Source organism: Salmo salar, chromosome 19, assembly GCF_965601325.2.
Source record: "Salmo salar chromosome 19, fSalSal1, whole genome shotgun sequence".
Lineage (NCBI taxonomy): Eukaryota > Metazoa > Chordata > Actinopteri > Salmoniformes > Salmonidae > Salmo > Salmo salar.
In genome coordinates this window covers 53,065,248-53,085,123 of record NC_138309.1, presented here as the reverse complement: position 1 = coordinate 53,085,123, position 19,876 = coordinate 53,065,248, and the positions used below count along the sequence as shown (strand labels likewise).

At 44.1% G+C, this 19,876-nt stretch overlaps 1 protein-coding gene across 9 annotated transcripts in view; it reads left to right on the top strand.

The window, feature by feature from the left end:
• Positions 1-19,876, top strand: part of LOC106578971 (1-phosphatidylinositol 4,5-bisphosphate phosphodiesterase epsilon-1) — a 79,326-nt gene that overhangs the window by 40,440 nt on the left and 19,010 nt on the right. For 6 of the 9 annotated variants that reach the window (XM_014158312.3, XM_014158311.3, XM_014158310.3 and 3 more), the window contains 7 exons: positions 3,466-3,715; positions 12,972-13,288; positions 15,855-16,000; positions 16,176-16,437; positions 16,667-16,878; positions 18,617-18,652; positions 18,977-19,610. In XM_014158312.3, coding sequence (XP_014013787.3) covers positions 3,466-3,715; positions 12,972-13,288; positions 15,855-16,000; positions 16,176-16,437; positions 16,667-16,878; positions 18,617-18,652; positions 18,977-19,610 — 1,857 coding nt within the window. Of the gene's footprint in view, positions 1-3,465; positions 3,716-8,640; positions 8,884-12,971; positions 13,289-15,854; positions 16,001-16,175; positions 16,438-16,666; positions 16,879-18,616; positions 18,653-18,976; positions 19,611-19,876 lie in introns of those variants that run through there. The other 3 variants (XM_014158313.3, XM_014158316.3, XM_014158317.3) reach the window with 2 other exon arrangements.

The following is a 19,876-nucleotide window of genomic DNA, read 5'->3' as shown; positions in this document are numbered from 1 at the left end:
CCAACACCGTGTCTTCTACAGAGTCTGTCAGCATTCCAGTGTATGAAGGGACTTCGAGGGAGTAGTAGTCATGTTCCAGTTGTACCAAGTGAGGAATACTTGGAAAAAGCTCAACAGTTCATGCAGGCCTCACTTCGCTAATATCCCTTTGATCTAGAATGGCATGGCATGACGGCGATCTAAGGCTGTTGCCAGGCAGACTGGAGAGAGACATGTTGTAATCCCTCTCAACGGCCCATGCTCTGGGTGTGTGTAGAGTAGACGTTGTGCTCAGAGAAATAAGTGCCAGTTAATGGACTTGTGCTGTCTCGGTCTGTCCTGGAACCCAGGACTACCTGGAAAACGGTGGCAATTGTTACTGAGTGGACTATCCTGGCTAAATAAATAAATGAAATGAATGTCCTGCGTGGCTCTTTCCTAACTGGTTAAGATGAATCCATATTCTGTAAGAGAGCGAGAGAGAGAGTCGTTTGACACCGAGAGGCAGGCAAACATCAAATGGACACCACTCTGCCTACAGTGGCTCTTGGTTTGTTCTCTTGCATATATCTGCTGCTGGAACGCAGGCAACAAGGGCACAAGAGCTTCGCAACTTTGCTGTCCCATGTGGCTCAGTTTGTAGAGCATGGCACTTGCAACGCCAGGCATGTGGGTTTGATTCCCATGGGGGACCAGAACATTAAGTATGAAAAATGTATTCACTCACTACTGTAAGTTGCTCAGGATAAGCAAGTCTGCTAAATTACTAATATGTAAAAAATTTAACTGGACAATTTTGTGACTGGCTGCTCTAGCCTAATTTACAGAACGTGCAGGCTGGTAGATTTCAGGCCCCGAGGGGCCGGTTTAAAATCTGACAACAGCAAACTGACTTTTCAGACAGGAAACCCATCCCATGAGCAGAACGTTTATCTGGGCTGGTGACTGCAGGGTCCATGACTTCTGGACTACTTTCATCGTAAACAAGAGGGGTTTTTTTGTGTGCCATTTTTCTTTCAGCATCAGGGCTTTCTGTTAATCAGACCTGGGTTGAAATGCTATTTGAAATCTTTCAAATACTTGAGCTTTGGCCCATCTGGAGTGCCAGGTTTGGACTTTTCTATTGGTTTCATTGCAACAGGTAAGCTCAATCAAGCACAGCTAATGTGTCTGGTTACAAAGGACAAGTAATGGTAGAATAATTGCAGCTGGTTTCACAGAAATGTTGTCAGAGTGAGATGAAATGCTCTCGGAAGCCAATAAGATCAAGCTGTTGTTTTAGTCCTTTTACCTCGGCTAATTTCCTTTTCAGATGTAAAATGACTTTTGGATATCATAAGAACAAAATTATAGAGACCTCGTGATCTGATACTACTGTAGCCCCTGACCATCCAAATTGCCCTTGTTTTCTTGAACAGTTCAGACACCCTGTATATTTTTGTAAAAGCTGTGCTATGTAATGTTCTGCGGCACTTCAATAGAGGAGAAGAAATGAGAACCAGTTAATTGAATTGCTAAGTATTATAGACTGTCTGCTTATCCTGGTTGCTGTGGCAATAATCTACTTAATTCTGGCTTTAACAAGGCAAGAGGAGGGTGTTATTGCACTAATGATATTGAAACATGAGATACCTGATGATTTTAGGGTTTATGTTATGAATCTAATTTTTTCAGCCCTTAAGATACATTTACCATAAAACATAACTGGATGAATAATTCAGAATAGTTTCTTAATACAATCAAACCCAAACTGCAAAGGTCTTGCTGTCTCTCTAAGGAGTAACAGTCGTCAGTACTGCACTGACTTCACAGTCTGGGAACTTACCTGAGAGAGCACAATGCTCTATTCCCTTATATCATGCTGTCTGGCAATAGTGAATAACTGTGCTGGAAAGTGACTTCCTGCTCAGGTCCTCCATTCATTCAAACCTCTTTAGTCGCTACCTCAGTACATGTATATACTGTAGGTCTAGTGAAGAGCAGGGACAAATTAGCAGGGTCATTCTGTTCAGAGGAAGGGCAAAGATTTAGTTAACTGTTTTTCCTGGAACCGATTGGTAGTAATGGCAGAATAATGGCAGCTGGTTTCACAAACGTTTTCAGAGTGAGATGAAATGCACTCGGAGGCCAGTAAGATCGAGCTGTTGATTTAGTCCTTTACCTCAGCTCTTTTCCTTCTCTTTGGATATCAGAAGGAAGACATTATGAAGACCTCTTCTGATCTTTACAAATGTTACGTAACCCTGGGTGGATTAAAGATTACCAGGATTACATTTGTTAGTTGAAGTGTGTCATTTAACTTTTAAAACCTTGTTTATACCAAAGTCTTGATCAGCCTGCTCATCATTTTGAGGCTGCAGAAGAAGAAAAAGATGTGGGGTAATTATATACTTACAGTAAAAGGGTCCCAGCTGTATTTATGGATCATATGTAAAACATGCATGCTATGCAAATCCCCTAGGGATAAGGGGATTCCTCTATACTCAAATAGACAGTAGTATTTGTATTTATTAAGGATCCCCATTACACTTCATGGGGTCCAAACAAGATTAAGGCTATTACATAAAAATAAATTAAACGGTACATCATACAACACATTATTACACCACTACATATCTACAGTACCTATGTTCCTCTTTGTGGAACTTGACCATATGACTGGGCAGTAGTCCAGGTGCGATAGACTTCTTCCCATCTTAGCTATCGTTACATCTAGATTTTTACCATAACAGTTTACGATCCAGGATTACGCCAAGCAGTTTAGTCTCCTCAACTTGCTCAATTTCTACATTTTAATTTATTACAAGATTTAGTTGAGGTTTAGGGTTTAGTGAATGGTTTTGTCCCAAATACAATGCTTTTAGTTTAAAAATATTTAGGACTAGCTTATTACTTGCCACCCATTTCTTAAACTGACTACAGCTCGTTGTTAAGCGTTGCAGTGATTTCACTTGCAGTGGTAGCTGATGTCTATGATGTTGACTCATCAGCATACATAGACACACAGGCTTTACTCAGTGGCAGGTCATTAGTAAAAAATGTAAAAAGTCAGGGACCTAGACAGCTGCCCTGGGGTATGCCCGACTCTACCTGGATTAGGTTGGAGAGGCTTCCATTAAAGAACACCGTCTGTGTTTTTTTTATACAAGTACCTCTCAATCCACAATATAGCAGAGGATGTAAAGCCATAACACATACGTTTTTTCAGCAGCAGACTATGATCGGTAATGTCAAAAGCTGTTGAGTGCCCTTCCCTATAAGCGTGATGAAAGTCCGTTTTTATTTAGTTTACTGTGAAATAGCGTTGTATCTGGTCAAACACAATTATTATTTTTAGCAAGAGGAGCTTCACTTTAACCCAGGTCTTCATAACCAGGGTTAACCAGGTCATTATTGTAGATGTAATTTGTCTGAATAACTTACCTGTATCTGGCCAAATGACATTTTTCTTTTTTTATAAATACATGTCTTCTCTTCTGTCCACAGATCCACCATGCGCTGAGTGTTGAGGACAACCTGCTGCAGCCGTGCAGGAAGCTCCTAGCCTTTGCTGGATGTGTGTGTCTCAGGGTGACATGCCCGGCTCAGCCTAGGTACGGGTACCGTGCCAGCTCCCAGGGGACCTCAGTGTATGCCCGTCTGACCGGGGCCCTGCTGGAGGCCACCGCCGCCCTCGGGGCCCGCAGCACTCAGCCCAGTGTAACCGTTGGCTCCACTGGACACGCCATGCTCAAAGGTAAGTGTGTGTGTGTGTGTGTTATAGGAGGCTAGTGTATGTATGTATGTATGTATGTATGTATGTATGTATGTATGTATGTATGTATGTATGTATGTATGTATGTATCTTTACTACCGTTCAAACGTTTGGGGTCACTTAGAAATGTCCTTGTTTTTTAAAGGTAATGCTACCAAATACTAATTGAGTGTATGTAAACTTCTGACCCACTGGGAATGTGATGAAAGAAATAAATCATAAATCTTCATTTCACATTCTTAAAATAAAGTGGTGATCCTAACTGACCTAATACATGGAGTTTTTACTTGGATTAAATGTCAGGAATTGTGAAAAACGGACTTTAAATATATTTGGCTAAAGTGTATGTAAACTTCTGACTTCAACTGTAGATATTCCATTAAAATTCTGCTATTTCCAACTACAATAGTCATTTACAACATTAACAATGTCTACACTGTATTTCTGATCAATTTGATGTTATTTTAATGGACAAAAAATTAGTTTTTCTTTCAAAAAGTGTGACCAGACAATGTTTTGTTAAATCTGAGAAGGTCCCTCAGAAGGGCCCAGAAGTCCCTCTGTGGTTTATGTCCTCATAATAATGCCGCATATCGACTACTACAACGACACAAAACCTTTTTCGGATGCATCTTGTACCACACACAGTTTATTGCAGTTTAACAGAAAGTGTTCTGAACTTCAGATTACCTAGGTAGAACTTGAATTGGCTTGTATTTCTGTCTGACTTCACTCTCTGTCCCCGGCTCGTGTTCCAGAAGGGAAGGTCTGTGTGTTCCTGTGGGTTGTTCCTGATATTTGAACTGCAGTTTAATAGAAGAGGTTCTCATTAGTTATGTATTCCCCAGTGATCTTCTCTCTTATTTTTCCCACATGCTGGCTAGCTCAGGTCTGGCCGCATTGGGCCATGTGAGAGAGGAGAGGATGGGGAGTGTGGTTTTCGTCCCCCCCTCCCTTTACATGTCTGTCTGGCTGTCTAACCTAGGCCAGGCACTCGGCACGTTGGGCCCTGTGGTCGTATATACTTTGTTGTTTTAGACTTTCACAGGCTTCACAAGTATTGGGTATCACTAAAAAGCCTACTCGTTAATTGAGCTATTTCTAGCACCTTAACTCTGTAACCTAAGGCCTGGAGTCGGTCCTGCATTCAGAACTGTTCAAGTCTTATGTTCTCTAAAGTTCTTTATTTGTTAGTGTGGGTTTTCCAATGTTGTTATTCAGAGATATTAGATATCAATCCTTGTGTTGATGAGACTGATGGTGCCAACTAATGATGATAACAACCCACGCTAATCTATTCACTCTCCCTAGTTTAGCTAAGTGGCCTGCAGTGAGTCACGCTGAGGTTCAACTCTGCACCTCGTCAAAATCAGAAAAGCTAGCAAATTAAAAACGCAATATGCACTTCAAAGATGGCTGCTTTGCTCCTTTGATTAGCACAAGTACTTTATTTCCCCTCTCTCCCTGATTGTCTCCTGGTCTAATCTGATGTTGGCTGCCTTCTTTCTGGCTGGCCCAAACACTCTCTGTGTCTCTCTGTGTCTCTTTGTGTCTCTCGCGAGAGTCTCTCGTGCGAGTCTCTCGTGCTGTCTCTCTGTCTCTCTCTCATGCTCTACAGTGATGATTTCACCTTGAAGTCTCCCGTGGGCCTGTCTAGCACGATGATGTAACACCCACACACACAAAGAGAGAGCGCTGTAAGCTTATCCCCCCTCTGGCTCGGATGAAAATCCTGCTGGACAGAGGCCAGGTGACAGGCCGTCTGATGCGGCTTTGACACATTGAGTCACTAGCCCCCTCGCCATCCCCGCTGTCCAAATATTAATTGCAGTAGCATTCCTTTGTTATAGAGTCCGGGAAGGCGTACGGCATTCGTTCAAAACCGGAACTGAAAGCTGATGGAGCCCTTTTGTAGGACTTGATTGAGATGCCGGTAGCTGTCGTGCGAGGTTGGATTGAGACGGTAAATAAGGAGAAAGAGACCCCCGATGTTAGGCTATGCTATGGACTGCAGAATGTATTCACCCAGCAGGTTTAGAAACTATAGCAGTTTACTCCAGTACTTCTCTTATTCGTACAGTATGATCCACAGGAAAGGTTTTGAGTCAAAGCCCGCAGAATGCATGTAGACTCTACCTGCCTCTGTTTTGATTTGCAGACTCGGTTCTGATAAATAAGAACATTTGGTCCGAAACACATCCGTCGTCTTTGATATACAGATTGATGATGATCTCTATATACGGTAGTCTCCCTCAGGAGTCCAGTTGATGTTTTCATCTGTGAAGAGTCTTTTCATAATAGAAGGTCATTCGGGGGTTTGTGTTGTTTGAAGTGGAGGCTGAGTGTGGTTGGGACTGTACCACACACAGTGGATGAGTACATCACCACCTAGCGATCTTGTTCTCATCTCTGGAATATGAAAACATTGTATTAACCCTTTGTTCAAAGGGTGTGGTCAGAGAGGCTTGTTTTGAGATCCACCCGTCTTCTCCTCTTTGTTGCCTTCTTCCAATGGGCTACATACTGTTACTGTCATGTTCTCTTCAGTACATTGTCACTAATGTTAAAATGCTGTACTAGTCTTCCAGCCAAGAGCAGTGTTACTGTGACTATCTACTGTAATAAGTAGAGAACAGATACAGTAAGGTGTAGATTGCTATTGAGCGACTTATTTAGAGATGGGAACAATATCATTTTATGACTGGCATTTGTGAAGGCTTATGACTTTAATCAAATATTTCTCGATCATGCCAAATGATCAGAAGCATTCGAATACTTGATAAAGGTGTTTCAAACTTAATGTTCAGAGGCACTCCGATGACTGAAAGACTCGGTGACGTCAGTGCTGTATGTGGATTGAGGACATTCAAAACCACCCTCGTCACCCTCGTCGTTATTATTATGAGGATTGAGGGTGACATACTGGCAGCTGCAAACACAAATAACGGCTTTAGAAAAATGCTGACTGGAATAGCCAGGTCAAGATCAGGTCAAAGTACAGCGAGATCCACCAGTATGCTAGAATGAAAAGTGCTTGTTTGTCTGAAGTGCAGACCCACACGGTGAGAGATTAGAGAAGCTGCGTGTAAGCCCAGGTTGTCAGCTAGCCTTGTTTATGTTGAACTGCTGCGCGGTGACTGCGATAGGCTAGCTATTGCATTGTCAGACAGCTTGTGGACAAAAAGCAGGTGTGGGTTAAACAATGAAGCCTTTCGTCCTCTTTTGAGTAGTCATGTTATGAAAAGCCGTGTTCAGTTTTTTGTTTGTGTACTGAAATGGGTGAAGCTTGAACTCTTTTGTCCTACAGATCACATTGTCTAAATGTGGTTTAAATGACTAATTAAGGGAAATACTGTTTGGCTTCCTTCCAACAGGCTGTTGATATATGTTGTGTGTTTGAACCATATATTTGGCGACATGGCGGGGGAAGCTTAGGGGAAGTCTCCAGTTTTTAAGGCTGTCAATGGTGTATGACCTTATGCCTTACAGGGATGGCACCACAGGTCCCTGAGTGGTGGGGCAAAAACTAAAAACCTGGGGCCAAGAGTTTTTCCTTATCTGGTGGCCTATCCAGGTAAAACTGTACCTTTTATATGGTATGAAGGTGTTTATCAGTTCTTAAACATTTTAGTATGGGCTATGATGGGACCAGAGTTTTTGTCATCCGGTCACATGGTTTGAAAAAATCTCCTGGAAAAACTCCTGGGTTTGGGGAGGATGAAAACCCTGTCAAACTGCGGCAACCTGTACTTGTTTCACATGAATTCATATGGATTTCTTTTTAAAGCTAGACTAACAGGGAGGGGGGTTTCCTCAGCACAGACAGCCAGCAACATGATTGGACAATGGCACTTACCGGGCTGAGCTTGCTTCATGCAGGTTTGCATTGTGTAGGCCTGCCCTATGCAACTGTCGGCCTAATAAAAAAATGATCAGTCTGTCAGCTATTGTGTTTATTGAGTAATTCAAGTTAATCATTTTGTATTGAAATCGTCTAGGTAGCCTAGTCAGCCTAAGTTTGAAAATAAACCAAATTTGATCCCATTCATATTTTCTCTTAACACAAATAAATGGGATATAAATACTTAATGTTAGCGCTTTGTTTACCCTGGCCAGAGGGACAGAGCGTAGTAATGTGAGTGATGTGTTATCACCAGTGGCGTATTACAAGGCATCATGCAAGGTTCAAGCAAGCCTCCCCCCCCCCCCCCAAAGTAATAAATAAATAGTATATTCAGTTATTTGGGGTTGTGAAAACAGCTAACTGCGGGGGATGTGTGGTTGTCACGTTTGCTAAATAAATAAGCTACCAGAGGAAAGTGGAGAGCGTAATTTCCTTAAATCTGATTTCTCAAGACACACACAGAGCCTGCAGCAGCACTCCGATGTGATGGACAGAGAAATTGTGCGCGAGTTGACCAATCATGAGGGAATTTGGTTAAAAAAAAAAAATTAAAACACTTTGCGCTTCTTTTTAACACGTTAGCGTCAATATTTTTTTATTAAACTAAATCGGAAGAGGTGAGGCGCTAACCCACCTTAGTGAAAAGTGCTGGGGAAAATGCCAGCTTACCACACGTATTCTGGCAGCACTGAGTATTACCTTGATATGTTAGACTTAAATGTTCCTTTGGACTGGGGAGTGACTAAGCTTTATCCGAATATTTATCTGAAAACCATTTTACAACCACCAGTAAATCAATGGTACACTCCTTTTCTCTGAGATTTCCCTCCACTTTGTAATGAGTAATATTTTGGCTTTCAGACTACATGTTTAGATACTTGACTCCCCCTCTGTAGAGGGACATGTATAGCCTTCATGTGTATGTAAACTGACCTCACGGAGAGGAGCTGGGGGAGGGAGGAGTGTTGGGGCTATCGGTGTCTCTCTGTGTGGGGTGTTATAGCTGGAGGTGGGGGGGCTGGCTGCAGGCGTTGCTGGCGCATGGCTGTGAGGTTTGTACTGTGTCAGCTCGGGGAGCAACGAGAGCTGGAGAGCAGCTGGCGCTCCTGAGCTGCTCTGATGTGGACAAGTGCACCTCGCCGGTGCTGTGTGAACAACCACGGAGCTAACAGTAACGACAGCGCTGCTCCCGCCGTCCGCAGCTCAGCCATGAAGCACTCCCACAGGATGGACTTCAAGCTGATCAGTAAGTGGGCTTTAAATGAAACTGTCTAGAAACAGACAGGATTCAGTGCTGTTGTCCTATGGAATGTACTATACTGTGAGTGTGTTGACTATACTGTGACTATACTGTGAGTGTGTTGACTATACTGTGACTATACTGTGAGTGTGTGCTATACTATGACTATACTGTGAGTGTGTGGACTATACTGTGACTATACTGTGAGTGTGTGGACTATACTGTGAGTGTGTGGACTATACTGTGACTATACTGTGAGTGTGTGGACTATACTGTGACTATACTGTGAGTGTGTGGACTATACTGTGACTATACTGTGAGTGTGTGGACTATACTGTGACTATACTGTGAGTGTGTGGACTATACTGTGACTATACTGTGAGTGTGTGGACTATACTGTGACTATACTGTGAGTGTGTGGACTATACTGTGACTATACTGTGAGTGTGTGGACTATACTGTGACTATACTGTGAGTGTGTTGACTATACTGTGACTATACTGTGAGTGTGTTGACTATACTGTGACTATACTGTGAGTGTGTTGACTATACTGTGACTATACTGTGAGTGTGGGACCTATACTGTGACTGTACTGTGAGTGTGTGGACTATACTATGACTGTACTGTGAGTGTGTGGACTATACTATGACTGTACTGTGAGTGTGTGGACTATACTGTGACTATACTGTGAGTGTGTGGACTATACTGTGACTATACTGTGAGTGTGTTGACTATACTGTGACTATACTGTGAGTGTGGGACCTATACTGTGACTATACTGTGAGTGTGTGGACTATACTGTGACTATACTGTGAGTGTGTGGACTATACTGTGACTATACTGTGAGTGTGTGGACTATACTGTGACTATACTGTGAGTGTGTTGACTATACTGTGACTATACTGTGAGTGTGGGACCTATACTGTGACTATACTGTGAGTGTGTGGACTATACTGTGACTATACTGTGAGTGTGTGGACTATACTGTGACTATACTGTGAGTGTGTGGAGTACACGGTGAGTGTGTGGAGTACACGGTGAGTGTGTGGAGTACACGGTGAGTGTGTGGAGTACACGGTGAGTGTGTGGAGTATACTATGACTATACTGTGAGTGTGTGGAGTATACTGTGAGTGTGTGGAGTATACTGTGAGTGTGTGGAGTATACTGTGAGTGTGGACTATACTGTGACTATACTGTGAGTGTGTGGAGGCTCTCTTCACTCATCAGTAAGCTATCTGCCTGCACCTTAGCAGCCTTAGCCTTAGCAGTGTGTATGATTAGATTTCTTCAGTTTCTATAGCTAGCCTACTCCTGTGGGTTGTCACTTGTCTCCACAGAGTTTCTGTCTCCAGAGCTGTCACAGGCTGTTGCTACTCCTGTCCGTGGCTAGTTTACCAGGACTGGCTGGTCACATTATGTCCTGGTTTGTAATGGCATGTTTTATTTCGAGCTCCAAGGACAGACTTCTGTTCCTCTACAGTCTGTTGCAATGTTGTTTTGAATGATGTGGATTTGTTGACTTGAACCAGTATTTTTGATGTCATGAATTTGTTGTGTGGTTTGGGCTTTAGAGAGACTCTGGTCAGGTACCGTGGTTATAGTCTGTATCCGCTGATGTAAAAAGGGCTTTATAAATGCTGATTGATACAAGGTTTTGGGGTATTGTGTTAGGTCCTTGTCATGAGACTGATATGGGTAAAGTCAATTTCTCATAATAAAGAAATGTATGTATAACCGGGCTGGTTTTAGATAAATAAAGTAATGATCTCTGACTTGGTGCACCTGTTTGATTCATCCCCTACTGTAGTTGTGATTGTCATCACTGCAGCAGTGAGTAACGTCAGACATGTTAAAGGTTCTGTGCTCTGCTCATGTCAGTATAAATAGCCAGGTGATTCAGCATGACATGGTTCAAGCTACAGTAATTGCAAGCTTCTCTTGATCAGGTTTTGTAATGGTTTTACATTCTGTTATTCTCCTTCGTCACGCCAATAAGCATCCTACCGACTTGCTCCTCAGGAAATACCACAGCGGGGCAAAGGGAAAGAACTCTCTCGACTCAGGTCTTGACTCTCTTTCCTGAGGGTCTGACCTATGGCCTTTAAGCACCCTGAATACAGCTCTGAAGTCTATTGTTGTACAGGCACAGGCCGTGACACAGGCTGACAGAAAGACGCCGAGTGTGATCAGAGGACGGCTCCTCAGCAGGATGTACATTCGGCTACAGCCTGGACCAGCCACCTAGGCAGCCTGGGTATTCCCTATATAGTGCACTACTTTTTACCAGAGCCCTATTGGACCTGGCCAAACCTAGTGCACTACTATATAGGAATAGGGAGCCATTGAGGATGACACCGGGTCTACTCTAAAACAGGATCTTTGCAGACACTCTCCCATGAGCCCTGCTTACCAGGCGTTTATGCAAGGCTTATGCTGTGCTTTGAGTAGGGCATCATGCATAAAGATTAGGGAGCGGGAGACACTTAGCCCCGGACTATTGTACTACATAATCAAATGCAATTTATTTCCACTTCAAAAGGTAGCTCATAAAAAGAGGACGTTAAGCAGATGTTGGAGATGGATGATAACAGACGTTGATTTGTTGGAAATATTTCCAGGACCATATGCCGCACAGGTTTTTTTTCATTTTTAAATTAAATGTTCAAAATTAGTTTTGAGATATTAACTTGATAAGAAGTCAATGATTTATAGCATTATAAAAGCAAAACAAATGCTGCTCTTGTTTAAGGGAGAGGTAGTGCTATTGACTACAAGGATAAAATGGCTAATATGGTCAATGGCCATGTTTGAGCTTCAACTGTAATATGGGGGCCCAATAAAACACTGAGGCCCCTTTATCAAGGTTCTAAAAATAAGAAGAATTTAATCAAATGATTGTTTATGTTCTGCTTTTACGCCGTTCTAGAACTTTCTGATTATGTTCTGGCTATAAAGCGGGGCCCTTTATTTATTTCACCCACTTCAGTATCATTTTAAAGGGGCAATCTGCAGTGGCTATGTCCATTTTTACACTTTTAAATTCATGATATGTAGCCATTTATTCTTGAAGAATATAGGTCCAAATTATAAATGCCTTATAAGCTTAGTTCAACTATCTTACTCCATCAGAATCCAAAACACATGCTTATTTTACTCCAGTGTTTGTAAACAAACACTGTACATCCTCAAAACAGGGTTAAAACTGTCATTTTGATCTCATAGATGGTCAGTCCTTTCATCCATAGCTCAGTCTATGAATTTGAGTAGTTACATTTCTCCATCGCCATCCCTCAGCCGTTTACCCAAACAGTGGCGGGATGGTCCCTTTTTCTTATTGTTTGAACTGTCCCTTTTTAAGTCGGACATTTTTGTTAAAACTTTTTTTTACCACAAGTCCTAGTGCAGTCTGCGGGATGTTGTGTTTAGTTAGACTCCGCTCTAGGCCGCAGCATGATAGATCGCGTCAATCTCACAATGTAAACGGCACACAAATCCACACTCGCACACAATGTTCATTACCGAGAGCAGTTAAGAGACTGCGCCGGATGCACAAATCAACCAATATAAATGGCCGATTTATTTATTTATTTTCTCGCCACCAGTTATTGCGGTAGCCATGGCTACCTGGCACACGTATCAAAAGGTTTCCCAGGACATCCAGCGGTGGTGTGTGGCGGCTGAGGGCTGACGATGTCCAGAGGGGCATCTAATTCCCTGTATTTATGGTATTTCTGCACCGGTCCCCCGGTCCACCATACCAACAGAGCACACAGCCATTTATCTCAGAGCAGAGACAGCAGAGCTGTGGTGTGTGTGTTCTCAGGGTGTGTAAACACACTGGAAACGGGGCTAATGGCTCCTGTACGAAAACCCAAACACGCACTTCTGCCACTCGGGTGGAAATGTGGGAGTCACTTAGAAGTTTGATGTCTGATCTAGGGAGTTTGTTTTCGACGTGTTTTGTATTCTGAAAAGCAGCGGGGTTCAGCTTTCCTACTACCATGTTTAATATTACCTGGGAATTGACGTTGGAAGATACTTTTTAGTTTACTGTGTACTGTGTACATCTCTCACCTGTCTGTCTCTCTCAGAGCGTCAGCTGTGCAGCAACATGTCGGCGTCCAGCACGGTCCCGTCCAACGTGACGGGCATCAGCAAGGAGCTGGTCGAGCTGCGTCACCTGATCCAGTTCCCCGAGGAGATCGCCAGCATCCTGACGGAGCAGGAGCAGCAGCTGTACCGCCGCGTCTTCCCCCTGGACTACATCTGTTTCTTCACCAGGGACCTGGGCAGCCCCGACTGCAGCAGGCGCCTGCACCCCAGCCTTAAGGCCTCGCTGTCGGCCCCGGCCATGCCCATACAGACCCAGAGGAACACTGTGGAGGACCTGGTAACGCGGTTCAATGAGGTGAGACTGGTGAAGAGAGGCTGGACTAATGTGACTGCGTTGAGTGGTTAGTAACAATCTTGGTCCTAAATATCTACAGGATGGGGTTGAATTAAGGTCTTGATGATTCATCTATTAGTTGAGTCAGGTGAGTTAATGCTGGGCTAGAACAAAAGCCTGCACACGTTGTTGCTGTCCGGGACCAGGATTGGAGAGCCCTACGGTATAAGGTTATTAAAGATCTCACTTGACGGTAATGTTAATTGTTAGTTATTATTTTTGTGGAATTGACCACCCGGTGGTGTACTGTGTTTGATGGTCTTATTCTGCCAATTTGTTTCCCACACTTGCGGTGATTAGTGTCAAATTACACTCCTGAACAGAGCCCTTTGAGCTGCCCTCTACGCTGATTGACTTTGAGAATAAACAATTAAGAAAAACATCTCGGAATGAGGTCAGTCCCAAGCACACGGAGGAGAGTGGAAATGATGTCATCTTTAAGTTTCATGCCTTAACATCAGCTGGTTTATATTAAGTGAGAGGAGAGTGAGAATTGTATTTCCCCAAATGTGCATCCTAACCATTTTTGGGCATGTGGCGGAGCTACAATCAAATGAGTGACTCTTCTCAACAGAGACAGAGTCTGACATAACCTCCTCAGCATGGTAGAGATGGACTCACTATGTGTGTGGTTACCTGCTGTGCCCCAGTTCCACGTACTGGATCAGAGAAACTGGGCAGGCTGTTTGAGTCGAAATGGCTGTCTGGAGCGGTTCATTCTGACAAACACAAAATGGTTGTGTGGTGAGTTTGTAATAACTCTGTCAACCTTGATTATGTCATCGTTCCATCATGGGGAAACTGAACCTTGACAAAGAAAACAAGATTGTAAGCACGTTGTATGTTTTTGATCAATGGTCAAATGGTGTTATTGGCATTCTCACCAAAAGATTTATTCCTGGAATTATAATTCCATTGTTATTGTGTAGGCTATTTGATTTATACTATATCATATTGGAATCCGAGTGCCGTTCGGTTTTTACTCCAGTGGATTGGGGTTGTCATTCTGATGTAACCCCTGTGTCGTTATCAAAGGGACGACACATAACAGGAAGAGACCATTTTAGATCAATGCCGACTGATCTCCCACCTTTTTAATATGGACTCATCCATGGGAGGACGGGAGTTGTGCCGTCTAGAATATCAGCCACTCTGACAGATATGCACCTGCCTCTAATCTACGGCCTACCAGTGCTTTCATGTCCACCGCCGACAATGTTTATAGCGCTGAGGGACATAGCTGTAATGTAACACAGTCTGGATTCAAATAGTCATGTACTGCAGACACTTGGGAGAAGTGGAATGTCATGTTTCTCTCTCTATCACTTTGGTGCCGTCTCTCATTGTCAGTCGTTCTCGGAAACGAGGGAGGAGAAGGAGGATGATATCTATGTGTCTGTGATGGCGCTGTAACTTTTAGTGTCTGAAGTTTTCTCTCTGGAGGGAATCAAACTGAAGTCGTCCCCCCCCTTTACATCTTACATAACCCAGTAATTGGATCTGTGTTATGTTGTTTTTTTAAGCCTACTGGCTTCTCTCTGGGTGTGTACAGATGTAGGTTCTTCATTTGATTGCTCTTGTGTTGCTGAGAATTTTGCACAGCAGGAATTGCAAAGTTGTTTATGTTTAAGAAGGCTTCTAAAGATTGTAATTTCCACTTTAAAATGTCATACTTGATTTGCCCTAAGGAAAAATGAATCAACCCCTACAAGATATTTCCATTAATTATAGTTCCCAAACAATTCACATTTCCTGGTTGCTGCAGGATTATTTTCCTGCTGTAGCAAGCAGGCTCAAATTCAGATCCTACATCTGTAACTGTAGACAGCCGAGCAGAGCGACAAGAGGAATGCTTACAGGGATGACTTTAGAAAGGCAGAGAGTCTGACTGGCCCTGGTTCTGATGACTGGTTCTCCCATAGGAACAGAACAGATCTGACTGACTGCAATATCAGGAACCTGCCTGTGGAACTGTTTATGTAACCCTCATTGTTTTAGGGGGGGGGGGGGGGGGGTTTAGCCGCAACACAACAGTGGGCAAATATTTGCTCCAACTGTTATGTCCAGTCCAGGGTTTCTGCCTGAACTTGGATAAACCCTTATCGCTACTATTTTGGTTGGATGTATGCAACAAACCAGACCTGATGCAATCAAGAGGTTTCAGGACTTGTTGTAGAGCCGACTACCAGCATTGTTTCGTGTTAAGTTAGAGATGGTGACCGCTAAACCTGGGTTGAAATAAGGCCTAATTCCGTTTCATTGAGTTCATCATAAATGGTACTGTTGTCGATGCTGTGTAGAACATTGACCTGCCCAGTGTGAAACACTAGTCCTTTCACTATAAGGGTGTGTCCAAAATGGCACCATATTCCCTATATAGTGCCTCAACTTTTGACCAGAGCCCTATGAAAGCAGTGCACTATATAGGGACTACCGTGTCATTCCAAGCGCAGCCTGGCTGTTTCGGAGCATTGGCAGGTCATGAAGTAGACAATGTTGAAACTGTGAGAGTTGCTGCCTCTAACAGGTGAGCTCGTGGGTGACCTGGTTGATCCTGACTGCGAGTTCAATGGAGGAGAAGAGAGCGGTGTTCTCCTACCTGGTCCACGTGGCCAAGTGTTGCTGGAACATGGGCAACTACAACGCCGTCATGGAGTTCCTGGCTGGACTACGGTATTTGGTCCTCCAGACACATTTCTTACACGCCTCACTTTCTTCCAACTGGCTGTAATCCTACAGCACATGTCAATTTTCATTATTCAGATTGCACCTAATTCAAAATTGTTCTGCTAAACCTAATGTAAGTAAGATGTGTGTTAGATCGATATGGAATTATTCTCTGCTCCAGGTCTCGTAAAGTACTGAAGATGTGGCAGTTCATGGAGCAGTCGGACATTGAGACCATGCGCAGGCTGAAAGATGCCATGGCGCAGCACGAGTCTTCGTCCGAGTACAAGAAAGTGTTGAACCGTGCCCTTAACATCCCAGGGTGCAAGGTAGTGCCCTTCTGTGGCGTCTTCCTCAAAGAGCTGAGTGACGCGCTGGACGGGGCCGCCAGCATTATCAGCCTGCGCCACTCAACGCACGACTCGCCAGAGGACTCACTAGAGGTAACGAAGAGGGCCAGGCCCAAGCTTGCATGCCAGGCTTGTAGCATAGTGGGTGAACAAGGCTAGGTGGACAGACAACACCTGCTATCACTCTGAAGCTCTTAACACAGCTTTGATGGCTCTTCCTAGATGAGCAGTTTGACTGTGTACACTTTACATCAAGTTGCTGTTTTACCTTTGTAGTGCCACCTTTTATTGTTCACGTTACCCTGCTTCTCTTTCTGTGTAGTTTGTGGGGGACTACGGCGGGCAGCAGCACTTCCTGCAGAGGGTGGGGCCAGACGGGCTGCACAGCCAGGAGAAGGAAGCCACGGTCAGCAACATCCTGCAGATCATCCGCTCCTGCAACCGCAGTCTGGAGATGGAGGAGGGAGAGGAGGGCCACCACGAAGGCTCCTCCACATCCTGCAAAAAGACATTCATGGACAGGAACAGGAACCAGTAAGTGACTGGATCAGGAAGAAGTGGTACTCAAGCACAGATCTAGGATCAGTTTTAGGATTCCCAAATCCTAACCTTAACCTGTGAAGGGGGACATGAAAAATCCTGACGTGTCAGGAATAATCTACAGTCGATCCATTCCTCTCGCCATCATACTGTGATGCTGTTCATCTAGACATTCCCTCTACTTGGCTACTCCCCTCTAGCATATACAGTTACTTGCATGTTTGATTTAAAGGTTATTTATACGTGGATTTTCTATGAATGTTTCACATTCTAAATCAGATTTACATGGCTGATAAATTTAGATTCCACCTGTTTAAACACCCTTTAATCTGAGAAAGTTGAGAATAACGTCTTCTACTTTAAACCCTAATTTTTCCCCCCTGATCTTTCCGCAACCGACCTCCACCAAAAGTTATGTCTTGTTTAAAGTAGCTCTTATTTGAATGTCAAACCTTTCAGAAGGAATGGTGACCCTGTCTGAGAGTGGAAGGCTCCCTTTAATGCCAACTCCTTTCTCCGCTGTTTCTTTGACAGAAACGCATAGAGACAGAAGGTGGACGGCTTGTATAATGTTCAGTTAGAGCCGTAAGAACCACAGTAGCTCTGCAGATATTGTCCATGGACCACTTCAGTTCTGGCATTGTTGCAGCTTGTCCTTTTTATTTTTTTTAAGTGTGAGCACAATTGAATGTTCTGTCAATCAGAGGTGTAGTCGTTATGAAATATCATTGTTTGGCCTTGTGGAACATGCTGAATGCATAGTAACGGCAAGACAAAGAATATTTTAAGACGAGATATTTTAGAGAACATGCAACAGTAAAGCATAGATTATAGTTAAGCAATAAGGCACGAGGGGCGTGGTATATGGCCAATATACCACGGCTAAGGGCTGTTTTTAATCACGACTCAATGAGGAGTGCCTGGATACAGCCCTTAGCTGTGGTATATTGGCCAAATACCACAAACCTCTGAGGTACCTTATTGTTATTATAAACTGGTTACCAATGTAATTAGAGCAGTAAAAATGTTTTGTCATACCCGTGGTATACGGTCTGATATACCACGCCTGTCAGCCAATCAGCATTCAGGGCTCGAACCACCTGGTTTATAATGTCTGATATACCATGGGTTTCAGCCAATCAGCGTCCAGGACCCAGACTGCCTGGTTTATGATACTGTATAATCAATGACAGGTGTTACTTGACAGGAAGTAGAGGTTCATGAATCATATTTAATGTCAGGTTATCTGGGGACTGCAAGTGTTTATGATGGGAATTCTTTGCTGAGATGGCAGTTTCACTACTTTCCAGTTTCCTTTTGGCTTTACAAAGCAAAGTCAAAGGCATAAATGATTGTGATAGAAATCTGAAGAGTTCCAGTTACCTGTACTAGTGTACTATACTGGAAAACGAGCCCGTTTCCAGCGCCGTGTAGTTTCCTGACCCTTATGGGAGATCTGTTTGTCCTCAGACTTGGGTTAATGGTTACTTGGTGGAAAAGGCCTCTGATTTATGACACCATTTTGTTTCCGACGGGGCCTCTGGATCCAGTCAATGGTTTTCTGTGGAAGTCCTCGCACATTGTTGATTGGAGGAAAGATAAGGGCAAATGTGACATCTCTCATCCTTTCAGTCCTTCTCTGTTTTACTTGTTTTATCTAAACTATTTGTAGCTAGACACTTCCTGACCTTTTCTCTCTGTTCTTCCTCCCTCATTCCTCCTCCTACCGTAGCTCTTTCAGGAGCAGGTCAGATTCCAACCGTGTCTTGTAAGTTATCAGACTGCCGTTTAGAGCTTTCCCACTAACTGACTTAGCTTTATTTGTATGTGTCAAATTTGCTGTTACAATTGCATGGTGCGTTTTTATGTTTGTTCAGACCGGGCTGCGTTCAATGCATTTGCTATCCTCAAAGTGATGTTATTTTGGTAGATGACATGGCTGGGTTGCTACACTCATTGAATAGAACAAGGTGGTGATGAGACAATCATTCCCCCTCTATATGTCCTAGAGCAGAGGCAGAACTATTAACCGATCACAAATATCCACTGTTTGGTGTTCTGCTCCTCTTTGACCTCCTTGTTCGCCCGTTAGGTTTGTGGTGGGAGACCTGTCAGACTCTGAGGGGGATCTGTCTGAGCTGGCTAAAGAGGTGGAATTCCAGGGCACTGAGGAGACCCACCGGGCCTTCGGCCACGGCACGGAGCTCATCCCCTGGTACGTGCTCTCCCTCCAGCCTGACGTCCACCAGTTCCTCCTGCAGGGAGCCACCGTCATCCATTACGACCAGGAGAGCCACCTCACCGCTCGCTGCCTCCTCCGCCTGCAGCCCGACAACTGCATCCTGACCTGGGCTAATCCCCAGAGCGGCAGCCCCCCCGCGGAGCCCCCAGGCCTGGGTCAACCTGTAGTGAACAGCCTGTCGGAGGGTCTGCTGGACCTCTCGGTGGTCAAGGCTGTGTTCCTGGGCCACTCCGGGGTGGACTTGCATGCTGTGTGTCTGCAGAACAAGCTGTGTAACACCATGAGGGCCGAGGAGAATGGGGTCAGTCTGCTTTACGGGCTCCATACTACAGACAACAGGCTGCTGCACTTTGTGGCCCCCAAGCACACAGCCCGCATGCTGCACGAAGGACTGGTGGAGCTGGTCAACGCCATGAGGAAGCTGAAGAAGTTCCCTGATCAGAGACTGCACTGGCTCAGGAGGCAGTACGTCAGCCTCTATCAGGTAAAATACTAATTCATTGAGATTGTGTAGTGGATGATATGGGATGGCAGGTATATTGAATCAGTCTAGAATACACAAGGTAGAATTGATTTGGGAAGTGTAATGTCCTGTTAATCAATGCTCAAAAGGGAAATGGTGAGCCTCCTGTAACTTCAGCACAGATGCGAGGAAGGTGATTTTGACTCATCCTAATGTCAATAAGCCTTGAGTGAGCGATCTCCTCATAGACTGCTGTGTGTTTCGTGTTTCGTCTCCCATCTGCAATA